General features: G+C 47.8%; 1 protein-coding gene across 1 annotated transcript in view; it reads right to left on the reverse strand.

Moving 5' to 3' along the window:
• The window catches only part of ctif (CBP80/20-dependent translation initiation factor), a 210,761-nt gene that overhangs the window by 43,770 nt on the left and 143,290 nt on the right, over positions 1-23,701 (reverse strand). Inside the window, exon 7 of the mRNA XM_052458739.1 lies at positions 5,786-5,866. Within this exon, the coding sequence (XP_052314699.1) occupies positions 5,786-5,866 (81 nt within the window). The remainder of the gene's footprint in view (positions 1-5,785; positions 5,867-23,701) is intronic.

The raw sequence follows: 23,701 nt of genomic DNA on the forward strand, positions 1-23,701 counted from the left end.
AGCACCCAGAGCTATGTTAGAGTAGCCTAGCGTAGAGGGGAGTTTCTGCCATTACGGGGCTAGGCAGCACCCAGAGCTATGTTAGCGTAGCCTAGCGTAGAGGAGGGGCGTTTCTGCCATTACGGGGCTAGGCAGCACCCAGAGCTATGTTAGCGTAGCCTAGCGTAGAGGAGGGTAGTTTCTGCCATTACGGGGCTAGGCAGCACCCAGAGCTATGTTAGCGTAGCCTAGCGTATAGGGGAGTTTCTGCCATTACGGGGCTAGGAAGCACCCAGAGCTATGTTAGCGTAGCCTAGCGTAGAGGGGAGTTTCTGCCATTACGGGGCTAGGCAGCACCCAGAGCTATGTTAGCGTAGCCTAGCGTAGAGGAGGGGCGTTTCTGCCATTACGGGGCTAGGCAGCACCCAGAGCTATGTTAGCGTAGCCTAGCGTAGAGGAGGGGAGTTTCTGCCATTACGGGGCTAGGCAGCACCCAGAGCTATGTTAGCGTAGCCTAGCGTATAGGGGAGTTTCTGCCATTACGGGGCTAGGCAGCACCCAGAGCTATGTTAGCGTAGCCTAGCGTAGAGGGGAGTTTCTGCCATTACGGGGCTAGGCAGCACCCAGAGCTATGTTAGCGTAGCCTAGCGTAGAGGAGGGGAGTTTCTGCCATTACGGGGCTAGGCAGCACCCAGAACTATGTTAGCGTAGCCTAGCGTAGTGGAGGGGAGTTTCTGCCATTACGGGGCTAGGCAGCACCCAGAGCTATGTTAGCGTAGCCTAGCGTAGAGGGGAGTTTCTGCCATTACGGGGCTAGGCAGCACCCAGAGTTATGTTAGTGTAGCCTAGCGTAGAGGAGGGGAGTGCTGTGTGTGTGGTGGTTATTAAACATATATTAGACAGTAGACATGAGGGTCACATGGAAGAGTCGTGGTGCCCTGTGTAACGGTAGTAGGTACTAGCTAGCTTCCTGAACCCACCATGTTTATATCAAATTATATTGAAACCCTCCGCCTGTCTAGGACACTCAAGCAGTACAGAGGCTATACATGTCACAACAACAGTCCAAATACAACCATGTCCTATAATCTAACACACAAAATGAACGTTGTTTTTCGAAACACACTGGGTGTACAAAACATCAGGAACACCTTCCTAATACTGAGTTTCACCCCGTTCTCCCTCAGAACAGACTCAATGTGTCAGGGCATGGACTCTACAAGGTGTCGAAAGCGTTCCACAGGAATGCTGGCCCCATGTTGACCCAATGCTGGTCCAAATGGAATGCATGACCTTTGGGTGGTGGACCATTCTTGACACACAAGGGAAACTGATGAGCATGAAAAACCCAGCAGCGTTGCAGTTCTTGACACACTCAAACCGGTGCACCTGGCACCTACTACTGTTCAAAGTCACACATCTTTAGTCTTTCCCATTCACCCTCTGAATAGCACACATACACAATACATGTCTCAGTTGACTCCAGGCTTAAATATCCTTCTTTATCTTGACGGATTGAAGTGGATTGAACAAGTGACATCAATAAGGGATCATAGCTTTCACCTGGACTCACCTGGACAGTCTGTGTCATGAAAAGAGCAGGTGTCCATAATGTTTTGCAGTATATATCAAAGCAATAACTGAATATCCACATCTCATTACAACTCTGATATAGAGCAGTACATTTCACAGAGACTAGTAGTTGTGGATGTAGTTGGTCCTAGTCTAGTATAAGATCCTAATACCATGTCTGTCTGTCTGTCTGTCTGTCTGTCTGTCTGTCTGTCTGTCTGTCTGTCTGTCTGTCTGTCTGTCTGATGTTTTGTGACAAGGTCCCCAGGACGGGAAAAGGAATCTTAACGATCACGTCTGACGGCCAGACAAGCAGAAACACATTGCAGCAAGCGTGCACATACAGACCTTACTTCACCCCTCACTTGCATAATAATTATGACCATAATAATTTAATGAACTTACGTAACGCCCCCCCCCAGACGCTCGTAGTGCTTAACATAATGAGGGGGATCCTCACCTGACCCCGCTTTAACATGGCTCCCGAGTGGCGCAGTGGTCTAAGACACTGCATCACTGCTGTACCTGGTTCAAATCCAGGCTGCATCACAACCGGCTGTGATTGGGAGTCCCACAGGGCGGATTGGGAGTCCCACAGGGCGGATTGGGAGTCCCACAGGGCGGATTGGGAGTCCCACAGGGCGGATTGGGACCAACGGAGGAGAGGCTGGGGGTGTCAGACCAACGGAGGAGAGGCTGGGGGTGTCAGACCAACGGAGGAGAGGCTGGGGGTGTCAGACCAACGGAGGAGAGGCTGGGGGTGTCAGACCAACGGAGGAGAGGCTGGGGGTGTCAGACCAACGGAGGAGAGGCTGGGGGTGTCAGACCAACGGAGGAGAGGCTGGGGGTGTCAGACCAACGGAGGAGAGGCTGGGGGTGTCAGACCAACGGAGGAGAGGCTGGGGGTGTCAGACCAACGGAGGAGAGGCTGGGGGTGTCAGACCAACGGAGGAGAGGCTGGGGGTGTCAGACCAACGGAGGAGAGGCTGGGGGTGTCAGACCAACGGAGGAGAGGCTGGGGGTGTCAGACCAACGGAGGAGAGGCTGGGGTGGGACTGACAGGCTCAAAATGAAGACGGTCCGAGGGCCCCAGGTTCCATGCTTTATGAGCGTTAACCCCGGGACTGACCCCAACCCATCATGTGTGTGTGTGTGTGACTTGTATTACAGCTGCATCTCCAGAGTGTTTCATGGTAATACTCAGACGAAGAAAGAGTAACAGCACATAGTTCATCACTGTCTTCAGCTAAACAATCACTCAATTTACAGCATAAGGCCAAAGACACACCAGAATAGCTTTTCAAAAGGTGTTCAGTGTTCCTGAGTGGTCTAGTCTCAGTCCTCGACAGTGTTTCATGGTTTGAATAGCCATGGGCAGAAGAGAGTCTTATGGATTCACCAAATAGACAGGAAATGGAGAGGTGAGTCGCCATGCATAAAGACTGTCGGAGGATATTCAATAGGACGATTCACAATTTGAAGAAGAGGTGTTAAAATGTTTTTCACGTCAAATGGTAGAAAGAGAAGTTCAGGTGCTGCCGTAGTTTTGATTTCAACTTTCCCACAAAAGGCTCCGTCTGAACCTTGAAACATTCAACTTTAATAACGCTTTTAACATTTTAACACTTTTCAACAGGAGACGTTTTCCTTAACAAATGTTTTGGAACTTTTCTTAGCTTGTAAAGCACACTGTCACTGTCTGGCAATATCAAAACAGAGGGAACATTTTAGAAGTGTCTTTTTTTTTTAAGCCACTTGAGTGGTCAAAGGGAGAATTTTATAATAAGAAACCTTGAATATGTTCTCCTGATGTCAATACAACAGCATCACGTTGATGTCTTTATTGGCTGCCTGAAAAGTAATGATCTATCGAGCAGGACATTAAATAAAGTGCAGAATCATTCTGCCCACAACATTTATTGGGCTTTAAACTCAAATGTAAATGTACAAAGACTCGGATGAATAAAGGTTGCTTACGTTCAACGCATAATAATAGGTCTCCAGACTGACTACACCAGGATGCCGACTACACCAGGATGCCGACTACACCAGGAGGCAGACTACACCAGGAGGCAGACTACACCAGGAGGCAGACTACACCAGGAGGCAGACTACACCAGGAGGCAGACTACACCAGGAGGCAGACTACACCAGGAGGCAGACTACACCAGGAGGCAGACTACACCAGGAGGCAGACTACACCAGGAGGCAGACTACACCAGGAGGCAGACTACACCAGGAGGCAGACTACACCAGGATGCAGACTACACCAGGAGGCAGACTACACCAGGAGGCAGACTACACCAGGATGCAGACTACACCAGGATGCAGACTACACCAGGATGCAGACTACACCAGGATGCAGACTACACCAGGAGGCCGACTACACCAGGATGCAGACTACACCAGGAGGCAGACTACACCAGGATGCAGACTACACCAGGATGCCGACTACACCAGGATGCCGACTACACCAGGAGGCCGACTACACCAGGAGGCCGACTACACCAGGAGGCAGACTACACCAGGAGGCAGACTACACCAGGAGGCCGACTACACCAGGAGGCCGACTACACCAGGAGGCCGACTACACCAGGATGCCGACTACACCAGGATGCCGACTACACCAGGATGCCGACTACACTAGGACGGTGCTTCCGTGTCCCCTGAGGCACTAAGCTGAGCGAGAAGAGAGCAGGAGACAGGTGTCAAGGTGAAGAGGGAAAAAGAGAGGAGAGCTTTCTATCTGGTTGGTGCTCTTAGGGGGGCTAGACAGAAATGGGGTGGAAAAGGATGGTGTTGTAAAGAGATGCAAGTGATTTAGTCCTGAGCTCCAGACAGCTGTGTGTTTGAACATTTACAGCATGTCTATCCATCAGCCTCGCTGGTCCCCTCTCCTGGGGGCCAGATCAGTGTATAGTATTCTAGTAGGTAGGTAAGATAAAAGCTTGGAGGAGACGTGTGGAGTCCGTCTGCTCCGATTATTCATATACAGCAAAGACCCAGCCATGGGGATCACTCAGCAGGAACCTGTTCTGGTCGAGTTAATGAACTAAAGCATAGAACCATGAATAATAGATCAGCAGAAAATGACATGACAGAGCCAATGATCTATGCATGCCCTGGATTCTAACTTACATACAGAACATGTACCATAGTGTTTCTTAGTCTGGTTAAGAGTCTAATCAGGTTTTTTCAATTGTTATCTCCCATGAGTCTGATACTTATCATGCCGTGTGTGTGTGTGTGTGTGTGTGTGTGTGTGTGTGTGTGTGTCCATCCGGATAAAGAGGTTAATAAAAACTTGATGAAGATGCACTTCCCTCCTCTCCTATCTACCCTCCTCTCCTCTCCTATCCACCCTCCTCCCCTCTCCTATCTACCCTCCTCCCCTCTCCTATCTACCCTCCTCTCCTATCCACCCTCCTCTCTCTCCTATCCACCCTCCTCTCAACCCTCCTCTCCTCTCCTCCCAACCCTCCTCTCCTCTCCCTATCCACTCTCCTCTCTCCTCCCTCCTCTCCTATCCACCCTCCTCCCTTATCCACCCTCCTCTCCTCTCCTCTCCTCTCAACCCTCCTCTCCTCTCCTCTCAACCCTCCTCTCCTCTCCTCTCCACCCTCCTCTCCTCTCCTATCCACCCTCCTCTCCTCTCCACCCTCCTCTCCTCTCCTCTCAACCCTCCTCTCCTCTCCTCTCCACTCTCCTCTCCTCCCTCCTCTCCTCTCAACCCTCCTCTCCTCTCCTCTCCTCTCCTCTCCTCTCCTCCCCTCCCTCCTCTCCTATCCACCCTCCTCCTCTCCTCCCTTATTCACCCTCCTCCTCCTCTCCTCCCTTATCCACCCCCCTCCTCTCCTCCCTTATCCACCCCCCTCCTCTCCTCCCTTATCCACCCTCCTCCTCTCCTCCCCTTATCCACCCCCTCCTCTCCTCCCGTATCCACCCCCTCCTCTCCTCCCTTATCCACCCTCCTCCTCTCCTCCCTTATCCACCCTCCTCTCCTCCCCTTCCCTATCCACCCTCCTCCTCTCCTCCCTTATCCACCCTCCTCCTCTCCTCCCTTATCCACCCTCCTCTCCTCCCCCTTCCCTATCCACCCTCCTCCTCTCCTCCCTATCCACCCTCCTCCCCTTCCCCATCCACCCTCCTCTCCTCTCCTCCCCTATCCACCCTCCCCCTCCTCTCCTCCCCTATCCACCCTCCCCCTCCTCTCCTGGGCGTGTCTCTACTTTACCTGGTACTGACCAGTCGTTTCCCCCCGGGCGGCAGCAGCACGGTTAGGTCTAGATGGTCCTGGATGATGTGGTGCAACCCTCTAAAAGCAGCATGACAGTGTGTTGGAATGGAGGATGACCGAGGATGGAAAACACAAGAGGACACAAAGCAAGAGGGGAATGGAGAGGGAGGAGAGGGAATTGGGAGGGGAGGAGGAGGAGGAGAGGGAATGGGGAGGGGGAGGAGAGAGAATTGGGAAGGGAGAGGGTGGGGAGGGGGGGGAGGAGAGAGAATTGGAAGGGAGAGGGTGGAGAGGGAATGGGGAGGGGAGGAGGAGGAAAGGGAATGGGGAGGGGGAGGAGAAGGAATGGGGAGGGGGAGGAGAGGGAATGGGGGAGGGGGAATGGGGAGGGGGAGGAGAGGGAATGGGGGGGAGGGGGAATGGGGAGGGGGAGAGGGAGAGGGAATGGGGAGGGGGAACGGGAGGGGGGAGAGGGAACGGGGAGAGGGGAACGGGAGGGGGAGAGGAACGGGGAGGGGGAGGGGGAACGGGGAGGAGGAATGGGAACGGGGAGGAGAGGGAATGGGGAGGGGAGAGGGAATGGGGAGGGGAAGGGGAATGGGGAGGGGGAGAGGGAATGGGGAGGGGGAAGGGGAATGGGGAGGGGGAGAGGGAACGGGGAGGAGAGGGAACGGGAGGAGAGGGAACGGGAGGAGAGGGGAGGGGAGGAGAGGGAACGGGGAGGGGAGGAGAGGGAACGGGAGGGGGAGGAGAGGGAACGGGGAGGGGAGGAGAGGGAACGGGGAGGGGAGGAGAGGGAACGGGGAGGGGGAGGAGAGGGAATGGGGAGGGGACGAGAGTGAATGGGGAGGGGGACGAGAGGGAATGGGGAGGGGGACGAGAGTGAATGGGGAGGGGGACGAGAGTGAATGGGGAGGGGGACGAGAGGGAATGGGGAGGGGGACGAGAGGGAATGGGGAGGGGGACGAGAGGGAATGGGGAGGGGGACGAGAGGGAATGGGGAGGGGGACGAGAGGGAATGGGGAGGGGAGAGGGGAATGGGGAGGGGGACGAGAGGGAATGGAACGAGGAGGAGAGGGAATGGGAACTGGGAGGAGGAGGAGAGGGAACGGGGAGGTGGGAGAGGGAATGGGGAGGGGAGGAGAGGAACGGGGAGGAGAGGGAATGGGGAGGGGAGGAGAGGGAACGGGGAGGAGAGGGAATGGGGAGGGGAGGAGAGGGAATGGGGAGGGAGGAGAGGGAATGGGGAGGGGGAGGAGAGGGAATGGGGAGGGGAGGAGAGGGAATGGGGAGGGGGGAGGAGGGGAATGGGGAGGGGGAGAGGGAATGGGGAGGGGAGAGGGAATGGGGAGAGGGGGAGAGGGAATGGGGAGGGGGGAGAGGGAATGGGGAGGGGAGAGGGGGAATGGGGAGGGGGGGTAGGGAATGGGGAGGGGGAGAGGGAACGGGGAGGGGAGGAAAGGGAATGGGGAGGGGGAAGAGAGGGAATGGGGAGGGGGAGGAGAGGGACGAGAGGGAATGGGGAGGGGGACGAGAGTGAATGGGGAGGGGAGGAGAGGGAATGGGGAGGGGGACGAGAGGGAATGGGGAGGGGGACGAGAGGGAATGGAACGAGGAGGAGAGGGAATGGGAACTGGGAGGAGGAGGAGAGGGAACGGGGAGGGGAGGAGAGGGAATGGAACGGGGAGGAGAGGGAATGGGGAGTGGAGGAGAGGGAATGGGGAGGTGGGAGAGGGAATGGGGAGGTGGGAGAGGGAATGGGAGGGGAGAGAGGGAATGGGGAGGTGGGAGAGGGAATGGGGAGGGGAGGAGAGGGAATGGGAACGGGGAGGAGAGGGAATGGGGAGGTGGGAGAGGGAATGGGGAGGTGGGAGAGGGAATGGGGAGGGGAGGAGAGGGAACGGGGAGGAGAGGGAATGGGGAGGGGAGGAGAGGGAATGGGGAGGGGAGGAGAGGGAATGGGGAGGGGAGGAGAGGGAATGGGGAGGGGGAGGAGGGGAATGGGGAGGGGGAGAGGGAATGGGGAGGGGGAGAGGGAATGGGGAGGGGGAAGGGGAATGGGGAGGGGAGGAAGGGGAATGGGAGGAAGGGGAATGGGGAGGAGGAAGGGGAATGGGGAGGGGAGGAGAGGGAATGGGGAGGGGGAGGAGAGGGAATGGGGAGGGGGGAGGAGAGGGAATGGAACGGGGAGGAGAGGGAACGGGGAGGGGGAGAGGGAACGGGGAGGAGAGGGAACGGGGAGGAGAGGGAATGGGGAGGAGAGGGAATGGGGAGGAGAGGGAATGGAACGGGGAGGAGAGGGAATGGGAACGGGGAGGAGAGGGAACGGGGAGGAGAGGGAATGGGGAGGGCATATGGGATGGGGAGGGGATGGACAACAAAACCAACAGGCAAAACAACTACAGATTTAATTACACACTTCTACATGGCAACTAAAAAGTGGTATGAGAGATGACAGACGGACATAAACATGGATCTGCAGCTGGTTGCTGATAGCTGCTGTTGCCGTGACGACAGAGATCCGAGGCTTGCTGCCCTTACCCTTTGATTAGGAAACACCTTGGGTGTGACCAGAATGGCATCCTATTCCCTACATAGTGGACTACCTGGTCACTTCACTATGGAAAAAGTTGCCATTTGGGACACAGCCTTCTTCTCTGACCCAGACCAGCCAATCGATCCAACCAGCAGAGGGGAACCACTCAATACAACCACCTCAACGTTTAGATGTTTTATTATGTTCCAGACAGGTGCTTTATCGACTGGATTCACTACATTTCATTAGCAGCAAAGACGGCTAACCTATTACTGGTCCAATACTACTGTGTGTGTGTGTGTGTGTGTGTGTGTGTGTGTGTGTGTGTGTGTGTGTGTGTGTGTGTGTGTGTGTGTCCCCTCATCTGTGTCAACAAAGCAAACGTGAGGTCATCCTGGTTAGTCGGTAGTTGTAAGAGGAAAGGCAGATTCAAACCATGTGGTGAGACAGACAGACAGACAGGCAGAGAGACAGACAGGCAGGCAGAGAGACAGACAGGCAGGCAGAGAGACAGACAGGCAGAGAGACAGACAGGCAGGCAGAGAGACAGACAGGCAGGCAGAGAGACAGACAGACAGGCAGAGAGACAGACAGGCAGAGAGACAGACAGGCAGGGAGACAGAGAGACAGACAGGCAGAGAGACAGAGAGACAGGCAGGCAGAGAGACAGACAGGCAGGCAGAGAGACAGACAGGCAGGCAGAGAGACAGACAGGCAGGCAGAGAGACAGACAGGCAGGCAGAGAGACAGACAGACAGGCAGAGAGACAGATAGACAGGCAGAGAGACAGATAGACAGGCAGAGAGACAGACAGGCAGAGAGACAGACAGGCAGAGAGACAGACAGGCAAAGAGACAGACAGGCAGAGAGACAGACAGGCAGGCAGAGAGACAGGCAGAGAGACAGACAGGCAGGCAGAGAGACAGACAGGCAGGCAGAGAGACAGATAGACAGGCAGAGAGACAGATAGACAGGCAGAGAGACAGACAGGCAGAGAGACAGACAGGCAGAGAGACAGACAGGCAAAGAGACAGACAGGCAGAGAGACAGACAGGCAGAGAGACAGACAGGCAAAGAGACAGACAGGCAGAGAGACAGACAGGCAGAGAGACAGACAGGCAGAGAGACAGACAGACAGAGAGACAGACAGACAGACAGACAGACAGACAGACAGACAGACAGACAGGCAGACAGGCAGACAGACAGGCAGACAGACAGACAGACAGGCAGACAGACAGACAGGCAGAGAGACAGACAGGCAGAGAGACAGACAGGCAGAGAGACAGACAGGCAGAGAGACAGACAGGCAGAGAGACAGACAGGCAGAGAGACAGACAGGCAGAGAGACAGGCAGAGAGTTCTACTCATCCACAACTCATGCACACACCTGCATGCAGCACACACACAAATACACTGACATGCCTAACCACCTGCCAACCAATCAAATCAACGTTTATTGGTCGCGTACACAGATTTGCAGATGTAATGGCAGGTGCAGTGAAACGCTTGTGTTTCTAGCTCCAACAATGTAGTAATAATACCTAGCAATACACACATAATACAAAAAGTACAAAGAAATGAAGGAATATCAGAATGAGCAATGTCAGAGTAGAGAACATATGTATAGACAGTATGGACAGTAGTTATAGAGGATGGTGTGTATAGACAGTAGTTATATAGGATGGTGTGTATAGACAGTATGGACAGTAGTTATATAGGATTGTGTGTATAGACAGTATGGACAGTAGTTATATAGGATGGTGTGTATAGACAGTAGTTATATAGGATGGTGTGTATAGACAGTAGTTATAGAGGATGGTGTGTATAGGCAGTAGTTATATAGGATGGTGTGTATAGACAGTATAGACAGTAGTTATATAGGATGGTGTGTATAGTCAGTAGTTATAGAGGATGGTGTGTATAGACCGTAGTTATATAGGATGGTGTGTATAGTCAGTAGTTATATAGGATGGTGTGTATAGACAGTAGTTATATAGGGTGGTGTGTATAGACCGTAGTTATACAGGGTGGTGTGTATAGACAGTAGTTATATAGGATGGTGTGTATAAACAGTAGTTATATAGGATGGTGTGTATAGACAGTAGTTATATAGGATGGTGTGTATAGACAGTAGTTATATAGGATGGTGTGTATAGACAGTAGTTATATAGGATGGTGTGTATAGACAGTAGTTATATAGGATGGTGTGTATAGCCAGTAGTTATATAGGATGGTGTGTATAGACAGTAGTTATATAGGATGGTGTGTATAGCCAGTAGTTATATAGGATGGTGTGTATAGACAGTAGTTATATAGGATGGTGTGTATAGACAGTAGTTATATAGGATGGTGTGTATAGACAGTAGTTATATAGGATGGTGTGTATAGACAGTAGTTATATAGGATGGTGTGTATAGACAGTAGTTATATAGGATGGTGTGTATAGACAGTAGTTATATAGGATGGTGTGTATAGTCAGTAGTTATATAGGATGGTGTGTATAGACAGTAGTTATATAGGATGGTGTGTATAGACAGTAGTTATATAGGATGGTGTGTATAGACAGTAGTTATATAGGATGGTGTGTATAGACAGTAGTTATATAGGATGGTGTGTATAGACAGTAGTTATATAGGATGGTGTGTATAGACAGTAGTTATATAGGATGGTGTGTATAGTCAGTAGTTATATAGGATGGTGTGTATAGACAGTAGTTATATAGGATGGTGTGTATAGTCAGTAGTTATATAGGATGGTGTGTATAGACAGTAGTTATATAGGATGGTGTGTATAGACAGTAGTTATATAGGATGATGTGTATAGTCAGTAGTTATATAGGATGGTGTGTATAGACAGTAGTTATATAGGATGGTGTGTATAGACATAAATGGAAATAGGATGTACATGAGCTCAATTTTGAGTCTCATAGCATAGGGTCTGAATACTTATTTCAGTTTTTTATTTTTAATACATTTTCAAAAGTGTCTAAAAATCTGTTTTCGCTTTGTCATTATGGGGTATTGTGAAGACTTCACGAGGAAAAACATTTGTGTAATCAACTTTAGAATTGTGGAAAAGGGGAAGGGGGCAGAATGCTTGGCAAAAGCACTGTATATAATATCTCCGAAACATTGCAGTTAGGGGTTATATAATATCTGAAATATTGCAGTTAGGGGTTATATAATATCTGAAACGTTGCAGTTAGGGGTTATATAATATCTGAAACGTTGCAGTTAGTGGTTATATAATATCTGAAACATTGCAGTTAGGGGTTATATAATATCTCTGAAACATTGCAGTTAGGGGTTATATAATATCTGAAACATTGCAGTTAGGGGTTATATAATATCTCCGAAACATTGCAGTTAGGGGTTATATAATATCTGAAATATTGCAGTTAGGGGTTATATAATATCTGAAACGTTGCAGTTAGGGGTTATATAATATCTGAAACGTTGCAGTTAGTGGTTATATAATATCTGAAACATTGCAGTTAGGGGTTATATAATATCTCTGAAACATTGCAGTTAGGGGTTATATAATATCTCTGAAATATTGCAGTTAGGGGTTATATAATATCTGAAACATTGCAGTTAGTGGTTATATAATATCTGAAACTTTGCAGTTTGGGGTTATATAACATCTGAAACATTGCAGTTAGGGGTTATATAATATCTGAAACATTGCAGTTAGGGGTTATATAATATCTGAAACATTGCAGTTAGGGGTTATATAATATCTGAAACATTGCAGTTAGGGGTTATATAATATCTGAAACATTGCAGTTAGTGGTTATATAATATCTGAAACATTGCAGTTAGTGGTTATATAATATCTGAAACATTGCAGTTAGTGGTTATATAATATCTGAAACATTGCAGTTAGTGGTTATATAATATCTGAAACATTGCAGTTAGGGGTTATATAATATCTGAAACTTTGCAGTTAGGGGTTATATAATATCTGAAACTTTGCAGTTAGGGGTTATATAATATCTGAAACTTTGCAGTTAGGGGTTATATAATATCTGAAACTTTGCAGTTAGGGGTTATATAATATCTGAAACATTGCAGTTAGGGGTAATATAATATCTGAAACATTGCAGTTAGTGGTTATATAATATCTGAAACATTGCAGTTAGGGGTTATATAATATCTGAAACTTTGCAGTTAGTGGTTATATAATATCTGAAACATTGCAGTTAGTGGTTATATAATATCTGAAACATTGCAGTTTGGGGTAATATAATATCTGAAACATTGCAGTTAGTGGTTATATAATATCTGAAACATTGCAGTTAGTGGTTATATAATATCTGAAACATTGCAGTTAGTGGTTATATAATATCTGAAACATTGCAGTTAGTGGTTATATAATATCTGAAACATTGCAGTTTGGGGTGATATAATATCTGAAACATTGCAGTTAGGGGTTATATAATATCTCTGAAACGTTGCAGTTAGGGGTTATATAATATCTCTGAAACGTTGCAGTTAGGGGTTATATAATATCTCTGAAACATTGCAGTTAGGGGTTATATAATATCTGAAAGATTGCAGTTAGTGGTTATATAATATCTGAAACTTTGCAGTTAGGGTTATATAATATCTGAAACTTTGCAGTTAGGGGTTATATAATATCTGAAACATTGCAGTTAGGGGTTATATAATATCTCTGAAACATTGCAGTTAGGGGTTATATAATATCTGAAAGATTGCAGTTAGTGGTTATATAATATCTGAAACTTTGCAGTTTGGGGTTATATAATATCTGAAACATTGCAGACAGGGGTTATATAATATCTGAAACATTGCAGTTTGGGGTTATATAATATCTGAAACATTGCAGTTTGGGGTTATATAATATCTGAAACATTGCAGTTTGTGGTTATATAATATCTGAAACATTGCAGTTTGGGGTTATATAATATCTGAAACATTGCAGTTTGGGGTTATATAATATCTGAAACATTGCAGTTTGGGGTTATATAATATCTGAAACATTGCAGTTAGTGGTTATATAATATCTGAAACATTGCAGACAGGGGTTATATAATATCTGAAACATTGCAGTTTGGGGTTATATAATATCTGAAACATTGCAGTTAGTGGTTATATAATATCTGAAACATTGCAGTTTGTGGTTATATAATATCTGAAACATTGCAGTTTGGGGTTATATAATATCTGAAACATTGCAGTTTGGGGTTATATAATATCTCTGAAACATTGCAGACAGGGGTTATATAATATCTCTGAAACATTGCAGACAGGGGTTATATAACATCTGAAACATTGCAGTTTGGGGTTATATAATATCTGAAACATTGCAGTTAGTGGTTATATAATATCTGAAACATTGCAGTTTGTGGTTATATAATATCTGAAACATTGCAGTTTGTGGTTATATAATATCTGAAACATTGCAGTTTGGGGTTATATAATATCTGAAACATTGCAGTTTGGGGTTATATAATATCTCTGAAACATTGCAGACAGGGGTTATATAATTTCTCTGAAACGTTGCAATGGGACAACAGAAACAAATTTCCTGACAGGAAGATGAACATTCCTGTAAATCAGATCTAATCTCTACCCAGTTGACATGTCGGCTAAATTCAAAACACGTGTGTGTTTTTCCCTACATGCACTTACCAGCGGCGCACTATAACACTGCCACCGCTAACACTGCCACCGCTAACACTGCCACCGCTAACACTGCCACCGCTAACACTGCCACCGCTAACACTGCCACCGCTAACACTGCCACCGCTAACACTGCCACCGCTATCACTGCCACCGCTAACACTGCCACCGCTATCACTGCCACCGCTAACACTGCCACCGCTAACACTGCCACCGCTAACACTGCCACCGCTAACACTGCCACCGCTAACACTGCCACCGCTAACACTGCCACCGCTAACACTGCCACCGCTGCTGAAAAAAATCCTAGGGGAAACACTGTCTCCCTTCAGAAAGCAGCCATAGCAGCTTCCCCCTCCCTTCCTCTGCAATCCACCGCAACTTCCTTCCACTGAACATAAGCCAGCAAAACAAGCCTTTCAGCAGAGCCATGGTTATGACGGTGTGTACACGTTCCGTCTTACTGTCAAGCAACAAATCAGGAACAAATCACATCTGTAAATCATTCTAGATGCATGTCCGTGTGTTTACTGTGTGTTTACTATGCACTGTGCGTGTACTGTGTGTTTACTATGCACTGTGCGTGTACTGTGTGTTTACCGTTTACTGTGTGTTTAGTGTTTACTGTGTGTTTAGTGTATACTGTGTGTTTAGTGTATACTGTGTGTTTAGTGTGTGCTTAGTGTTTACTGTGTGTTTAGTGTTTACTGTGTCTTTACTGTGTGTTTAGTGTTTACTGTGTGTTTAGTGTGTGCTTAGTGTTTACTGTGTTTAGTGTTTACTGTGTGTTTAGTGTTTACTGTGTGTTTAGTGTTTACTGTGTCTCCACTGTGTGTTTAGTGTTTACTGTGTCTTCACTGTGTGCTTAGTGTTTACTGTGTGTTTAGTGTGTGCTTAGTGTTTACTGTGTGTTTACTGTGTTCCTTACCGGGAAATACTGAATACTGAATACAACTAGTGTAGACCTTACCGTGAAATACTGAATACAACTAGCGTAGACCTTACCGTGAAATACTGAATACAACTAGTGTAGACCTTAACGTGAAATACTGAATACAACTAGCGTAGACCTTACCGGGAAATACTGAATACAACTAGTGTAGACCTTACCGTGAAATACTGAATACAACTAGTGTAGACCTTACCGTGAAATGCTTCCTTACAAGCCCTTAACCAACAGGGCAGTTCAAGAAGAGTTAAGAAATATTGACCAAATAAACTAAAGTAAAAAAATTTAAAAAATAAAAAGTAACACAATAACAATACTGTGTGGGGTTATACACAGGGAGTACCGGTTAGTAATGAGGTTATATACAGGGTGTACCGGTTAGTAATGAGGTTATATACAGGGTGTACCAGTTAGTAATGAGGTTATATACAGGGTGTACCGGTTAGTAATGAGGTTATATACAGGGTGTACCGGTTAGTAATGAGGTTATATACAGGGTGTACCGGTTAGTAATGAGGTTATATACAGGGGGTACAGGTTAGTAATGAGGTTATATACAGGGGGTACCGGTTAGTACAGGGGGTACTGGTTAGTAATGAGGTTATACACAGGGGGTACAGGTTAGTAATGAGGTTATACACAGGGGGTACAGGTTAGTAATGAGGTTATATGCAGGTTAGTAATGAGGTTATACACAGGGGGTACCGGTTAGTAATGAGGTTATACACAGGGGGTACAGGTTAGTAATGAGGCTACATACAGGCTAGTAATGAGGCTACATGCAGGTTAGTAATGAGGTTACATACAGGTTAGTAATGAGGCTACATACAGGGGGTACTGAGTCAGTGTGCGGGGGTACAGGTTAGTAATGAGGCTATATACAGGGGTACAGGTTAGTAATGAGGCTATATACAGGTTAGTAATGAAGTTATATACAGGGGGTACCGGTTAGTAATGAGGTTATATACAGGGGGCACCGGTTAGTAATGAGGATATACACAGGGGGTACCGGTTAGCAATGAGGTTATATACAGGGGTACAGGTTAGTAATGAGGTTATATACAGGGGGTACCGGTTAGTAATGAGGTTATATACAGGGGGTACAGGTTAGTAATGAGGTTATATACAGGTTAGTAATGAGGTTATATACAGGGGGTACCGGTTAGTAATGAGGCTATATACAGGTTAGTAATGAGGTTATATACAGGTTAGTAATGAGGTTATACACAGGGGGTACAGGTTAGTAATGAGGTTATATACAGGTTAGTAATGAGGTTATACACAGAGGATACCGTTTAGTAATGAGGCTATATACAGGGGGTACCAGTTAGTAATGAGGTTATATACAGGGGGTACAGGTTAGTAATGAGGTTATATACAGGGGATACAGGTTAGTAATGAGGTTATATACAGGGGATACAGGTTAGTAATGAGGTTATATACAGGGGGTACCGGTTAGTAATGAGGTTATATACAGGGGGTACAGGTTAGTAATGAGGTTATATACAGGGGGTACCGGTTAGTAATGAGGTTATATACAGGGGGTACAGGTTAGTAATGAGGCTACATACAGGCTCGTAATGAGGCTACATGCAGGTTAGTAATGTTGTTATATACAGGTTAGTAATGAGGCTACATACAGGGGGTACTGAGTCAGTGTGCGGGGGGACAGGTTAGTAATGAGGCTACATACAGGGGGTACTGAGTCAGTGTGCGGGGGGACAGGTTAGTAATGAGGCTACATACAGGGGGTACTGAGTCAGTGTGCGGGGGTACAGGTTAGTAATGAGGCTACATACAGGGGGTACTGAGTCAGTGTGCGGGGGGACAGGTTGGTTGAGGTACATGTAGGGAGTACTGAATCAGTGTGCGGGGGTACAGGTTGGTTGAGGTACATGTAGGGGGTACTGAGTCAGTGTGCGGGGGGACAGATTGGTTGAGGTACATGTAGGGGGTACTGAGTCAGTGTGCGGGGGGACAGGTTGGTTGAGGTACATGTAGGGGGTACTGAGTCAGTGTGCGGGGGGACAGGTTGGTTGAGGTACATGTAGGGGGTACTGAGTCAGTGTGCGGGGGGACAGGTTGGTTTAGGTACATGTAGGGGGGGGGGTCAATGTAATAGTCTGGTGGTCATTTGATTAATTTACTGTGTATGTATTGTGCACCGTATGTGTGTACTGTGTACTTTATGTGTACTGTGTACTTTATGTGTACTGTGTACTTTATGTGTACTGTGTGTGTAACAGGGCCTTCTACTGTGTGTACGAGAGGAGCACTACAACAAACCCTATCAAATTAAATAAAAGCAGTCCTTTCTCTTTCTTCTGAAAATAAATCATCTACATTCCCGCCCCCTTGGAGTTGAAACATGAAATATATACGGAACTAAACGCTACATTTATTGTGTTGGTTCCGTGTTTCATCAGCTGAAATAAAAGAACCCAGACATTTTTCATAAGCACAAAAAGCTTATATCTCTCAAATTTGGTGAACAAATGTATTTATATCCCTGTCAGTGAGCATTTCTCCTTTGCCAAAAAAATCTATACACCTGACAGGTGTGGCATATCAAGAAGCTGATTAAACAGTGTGATCATTACACAGGTGCACCTTGTGCTGGAGACAATAAAAGGCCTCTCTAAAATGTGCAGTTTTGTCATACAACACAATGCCACAGATGTCTTAAGTTTTGAGGGAGTGTGCAATTGGCATACTGACTGCAGGAATGTCCACCAGAGCTATAGGAAGAGAATTTCATGTTAATTTCTCTATTATAAGCTGCCTCCAACGTCATTTTAGAGAATTTGGCAGTACGGCCAACCGGCCTCACAACCGCTAACCACACCAGCCCCAGGATCTCCACATCCGGCTTCTTCCTCTGCGGGATCGTCTGAGACCAGCCACTCAGACAACTGAAGAAATTCGAGATTTGCACAGAGACTGTCTCAGTAAAACTAATCTGCATGCTCGTCGTCCTCACCAGGGTCGTGACCGGACTACAGTTCGGCTTTGTAATCAACTTCAGTGGACAAATGCTCACCTTCGATGGCCACTGACACGCTGGAGAAGTCTGCTCTTCACGGATGAATCCCAGTTTCAACTGTACCTGGCAGATGGCAGACAGCGTGTATGGCATCGTGTGTGTGAGCGGTTTGCTGATGTCAACATTGTGAACAGAGTGCCCCGTGGCGGTGGGGTAATGGTATAGGCAGGTATAAGCTAAGGACAATGATGGCAATTTGAATGCATAGAGATACCGTGACTTGATCCAGAGGCCCGTTGTCGTGCCATTCATCCACCACCACCACCTCATGTTTCAGCATGATAATGCAAGGCCCCATGTCGCAAGGATCTGTATTCCTGGAAGCTAAACATGTCCAAGTTCAGTCACCAGACATTGAGCATGTTTGGGATGCTCTGTATCAACGCGTACGACAGCGTGTTCCAGTTCAAGCCAATATCCAGGAACTTCGCACAGCCATTGAAGAGGAGTGGGACAACATTCCACAGCCATTGAAGAGTAGTGGGACAACATTCCACAGCCTTTGAAGAGGAGTCGGACAACATTCCACAGCCATTGAAGAGTAGTGGGACAACATTCCACAGCCATTAAAGAGGAGTGGGACAACATTCCACAGCCATTGAAGAGGAGTGGGACAACATTCCACAGCCATTGAAGAGGAGTGGGACAACATTCCACAGCCATTGAAGAGGAGTGGGACAACATTCCACAGCCATTGAAGAGGAGTGGGACAACATTCCACAGCCATTGAAGAGGAGTGGGACAACATTCTACAGCCATTGAAGAGGAGTGGGACAACATTCCACAGCCATTGAAGAGGAGTGGGACAACATTCCACAGCCATTGAAGAGTAGTGGGACAACATTCCACAGCCATTGAAGAGGAGTGGGACAACATTCCACAGCCATTGAAGAGGAGTGGGACAACATTCCACAGCCATTGAAGAGTTGTGAGACAACATTCTACAGCCATTGAAGAGGAGTGGGACAACATTCCACAGCCATTGAAGAGGAGTGGGACAACATTCCACAGCCATTGAAGGAGTGGGACAACATTCCACAGCCATTGAAGAGTTGTGAGACAACATTCTACAGCCATTGAAGAGGAGTGGGACAACATTCCACAGCCATTGAAGAGGAGTGGGACAACATTCCACAGCCATTGAAGAGGAGTGGGACAACATTCCACAGCCATTGAAGAGGAGTGTGACAACATTCCACAGCCATTGAAGAGGAGTGTGACAACATTCCACAGCCATTGAAGAGGAGTGGGACAACATTCCACAGCCATTGAAGAGGAGTGGGACAACATTCCACAGCCATTGAAGAGGAGTGGGACAACATTCCACAGCCATTGAAGAGGAGTGGGACAACATTCCACAGCCATTGAAGAGGAGTGTGACAACATTCCACAGCCATTGAAGAGGAGTGTGACAACATTCCACAGCCATTGAAGAGGAGTGTGACAACATTCCACAGCCATTGAAGAGGAGTGTGACAACATTCTACAGCCATTGAAGAGGAGTGTGACAACATTCCACAGCCATTGAAGAGGAGTGGGGACAACATTCCACAGCCATTGAAGAGTAGTGGGACAACATTCCACAGCCATTGAAGAGGAGTGGGACAACATTCCACAGCCATTGAAGAGGAGTGGGACAACATTCCACAGCCATTGAAGAGGAATGGGACAACATTCCACAGCCATTGAAGAGGAGTGGGACAACATTCCACAGCCATTGAAGAAGAGTGGGACAACATTCCACAGCAATTGAAGAGGAGTGGGACAACATTCCACAGCCATTGAAGAGGAGTGGGACAACATTCCACAGCCATTGAAGAGTAGTGGGACAACATTCCACAGCCATTGAAGAGGAGTGGGACAACATTCCACAGCCATTGAAGAGGAGTGGGACAACATTCCACAGCCATTGAAGAGGAGTGGGACAACATTCCACAGCCATTGAAGAGGAGTGGAACAACATTCCACAGCCATTGAAGAGGAGTGGGACAACATTCCACAGCCATTGAAGAGGAGTGGGACAACATTCCACAGCCATTGAAGAGGAGTGGGACAACATTCCACAGCCATAGAAGAGGAGTGGGACAACATTCCACAGCCATTGAAGAGGAGTGGGACAACATTCCACAGCCATTGAAGAGGAGTGGGACAACATTCCACAGGCCACAGTCAACAGCCTGTCCTGGTGGTCACACAGACACTGGCTGGTGTACGCCCCGCCCCTATTGTTATTCTTTTTTTTAAAGGTATCTTTCACTAACAGATGATGCACATCTGTATTGCCAGTCATAGCATCCATAGATTAAGGCCTGGAATTTATTTTTAATTGACTGATTTCCTTATATGAACTGTAAAAAAATCTTGCGTTTATATTTTTGTCCAGTGTACATTAGCAATCCTGTCTCTGTAACCAAATGTCATAGGAGAGATGAATATTCATTATCACAAGCGGAGGTACGCCATCATACGTGCAACCTTCTGTTGGACTCTCTCTCTACCCTGCTGTCACGACCTCTGAATGCTCGGCTGTGAAAAGCCAACTGACATTTACTCGTGAGGTACTGACCTGTTGCACCCTCTACTACAACCACTGTGGTTATTATTTGGCTCTGCTGGTCATCTATGAACATTTGAACATCTTGAAGAATGATCTGGCCTTAATGGCCATGTTCTCTTGTAATATCCACCCGGCACAGCCAGAAGAGGACTGGCCACCCCTCAGAGCCTGGTTCCTCTCTAGGTTTCTTCCTAGGGAAGCCTTTTCATCTACATCTGCATTGCTTGCTGTTTGGGGTTTTAGGCTGGTTTCTGTACAGCACAGGCAGGCATCAGCAGGCAGGCATCAGCAGGCAGGCATCAGCAGGCATGCATCAGCAGGCAGGCATCAGCAGGCAGGCATCAGCAGGCAGGCATCAGCAGGCAGGCATCAGCAGGCAGGCATCAGCAAGCAGGCAGGCATCAGCAGCAGGCAGGCATCAGCAGGCATCATCAGCAGGCATCAGCAGCAGGCATCAGCAGGCAGGCATCATCAGCAGGCATCAGCAGGCAGGCATCAGCAGGCAGGCATCAGCAGGCAGGCATCAGCAGGCAGGCATCATCAGCAGGCATCAGCAGGCAGGCATCAGCAGGCATCAGCAGGCATCATCAGCAGGCATCAGCAGGCAGGCAGGCATCAGCAGGCAGGCAGGCATCAGCAGGCAGGCATCAGCAGGCAGGCATCAGTGGAGAAGAGGGACTGTATCCCAAATCACACTATTCCCTATATAGTGCACTACAAATAGACAATCGGGTGCCATTTGGGACTCCGAATATGCTGCTGTGTGTGTGTGTGTGTTTATATGCGGTGTGTTCTGCAGCAAAGTGTTCCTGCCAGGGGAAAGATTTGTCCTTTAGCCAGAAAACTCTGACAAACAAGACCGCAGTGTCCTCCCTGCCAGCAGCACACACACACACACACACACACACACACACACACACACACACACACACACACACACACACACACACACACACACACACACACACACACACACACACACACACAGTGTATGTTGAGTACACATTAATCAAAGAGAGAGAGGAGGGGATAGCGGTGGGGAGAGAGAGAAAGAGGGGAGAGAGGAGGTGAGATAGAGGCGGGAGAGGAGGGCGAGAGAGAGAGAGAGGGGGAGAGAGAAAAGAGGAGAGAGAAAGAGAAGAGAGAAGAGGGATGAAAGAAGAGAGAAGAGAATAGAAGAGGAGAGGAGAGATTAAAGAAGAGACAAAACGAGAGAAGAGAAGACAGGGGAGAGAAGAGAGGAGAGAAGAAAGAAGAGAAGAGAGAGAGAGGAGAGAGAGAGGGAGGGGAGAGAAGAGCGAGAGAAAAGAGGAGAGAAGAGAGAAAGAGGTGATGAGGGGAGTGAGAAGGTCAGAGAAAGTGAAGGAAGAAGAAGGGCCACAGATGAGAGAAAGAATAGAGGAAAGGATCGAGAGAATAGAGGTAGAGAAGGAGAGAGAGAATAGAGGTAGAGAAGGAGAGAGAGAATAGAGGTAGAGAAGGAGAGAGAGAATAGAGGTAGAGAAGGAGAGAGAGAATAGAGGTAGAGAAGGAGAGAGAGAATAGAGGTAGAGAAGGAGAGAGAGAATAGAGGTAGAGAAGGAGAGAGAGCGACCCACCAAAGTAAGTCCGCCAGCCAGTGATATGTGAACTGTAGAGAGATGACAGAGAGAGAGGAGGACATCTGGACAGGTGTACTAGAAGCACCACACCAGAAACCAGCAGACACTTCCTGTCACCTTTCTATACCGGCCCACGTCTCTTTCTACCTCTTCCCCTACTACTACTCTCTCTTTCTACCTCTTCCCCTACTACTACTCTCTTTCTACCTCTTCCCCTACTACTACTACTCTCTTTCTACCTCTTCCCCTACTACTACTACTCTCTCTTTCTTTCTACCTCTTCCCCTACTACTACTCTCTCTCTCTACCTCTTCCCCTACTACTACTCTCTCTTTCTACCTCTTCCCCTACTACTACTCTCTCTCTCTACCTCTTCCCCTACTACTACTCTCTCTTTCTACCTCTTCCCCTACTACTACTCTCTCTCTCTACCTCTTCCCCTACTACTACTACTCTCTCTCTCTTTCTACCTCTTCCCCTACTACTACTCTCTCTCTCTTTCTACCTCTTCCCCTACTACTACTCTCTCTCTCTACCTCTTCCCCTACTACTACTCTCTCTCTCTACCTCTTCCCCTACTACTACTCTCTCTCTCTACCTCTCTACCTCTACCCCTACTACTACTCCCTCTCTCTACCTCTTCTACTACTCCCTCTCTCTACCTCTTCCTCTACTACTACTCCCTCTCTCTACCTCTTCCCCTACTACTACTCTCTCTACCTCTTCCCCTACTACTACTACTCTCTACCTCTTCCCCTACTACTACTACTACTCTCTCTACCTCTTCCCCTACTACTACTACTCTCTCTCTACCTCTTCCCCTACTACTCTCTCTCTCTACCTCTTCCCCTACTACTCTCTCTACCTCTTCCTCTACTACTCTCTCTACCTCTTCCTCTACTACTCTCTCTCTCTACCTCTTCCTCTACTACTCTCTCTCTCTACCTCTTCCTCTACTACTCTCTCTACCTCTTCCTCTACTACTCTCTCTACCTCTTCCTCTACTACTACTCTCTCTCTCTACCTCTACTACTCTCTCTCTCTCTACCTCTTCTACTCTCTCTCTCTCTCTACCTCTTCTACTCTCTCTCTCTACCTCTTCTACTCTCTCTCTCTACCTCTTCTACTCTCTCTCTCTACCTCTACTACTCTCTCTCTCTACCTCTTCTACTCTCTCTCTCTACCTCTTCTACTCTCTCTCTCTACCTCTTCTACTCTCTCTCTCTCTCTCTCTCTCTACCTCTTCTCTCTCTCTCTCTCTCTCTCTTCTACCTCTTCTACTCTCTCTCTCTCTCTCTCTCTCTCTCTACCTCTTCTCTCTCTCTCTCTCTCTACCTCTTCTACTCTCTCTCTCTCTCTACCTCTTCTACTCTCTCTCTCTCTACCTCTTCTACTCTCTCTCTCTCTACCTCTTCTACTCTCTCTCTCTCTACCTCTTCTACTCTCTCTCTCTCTACCTCTTCTACTCTCTCTCTCTCTACCTCTTCTACTCTCTCTCTCTCTACCTCTTCTACTCTCTCTCTCTCTACCTCTTCTACTCTCTCTCTCTCTACCTCTTCTACTCTCTCTCTCTCTACCTCTT

The sequence above is a fragment of the Oncorhynchus keta genome, chromosome 12 (genome assembly GCF_023373465.1).
Source record: "Oncorhynchus keta strain PuntledgeMale-10-30-2019 chromosome 12, Oket_V2, whole genome shotgun sequence".
Classification (NCBI taxonomy): Eukaryota; Metazoa; Chordata; class Actinopteri; order Salmoniformes; family Salmonidae; genus Oncorhynchus; species Oncorhynchus keta.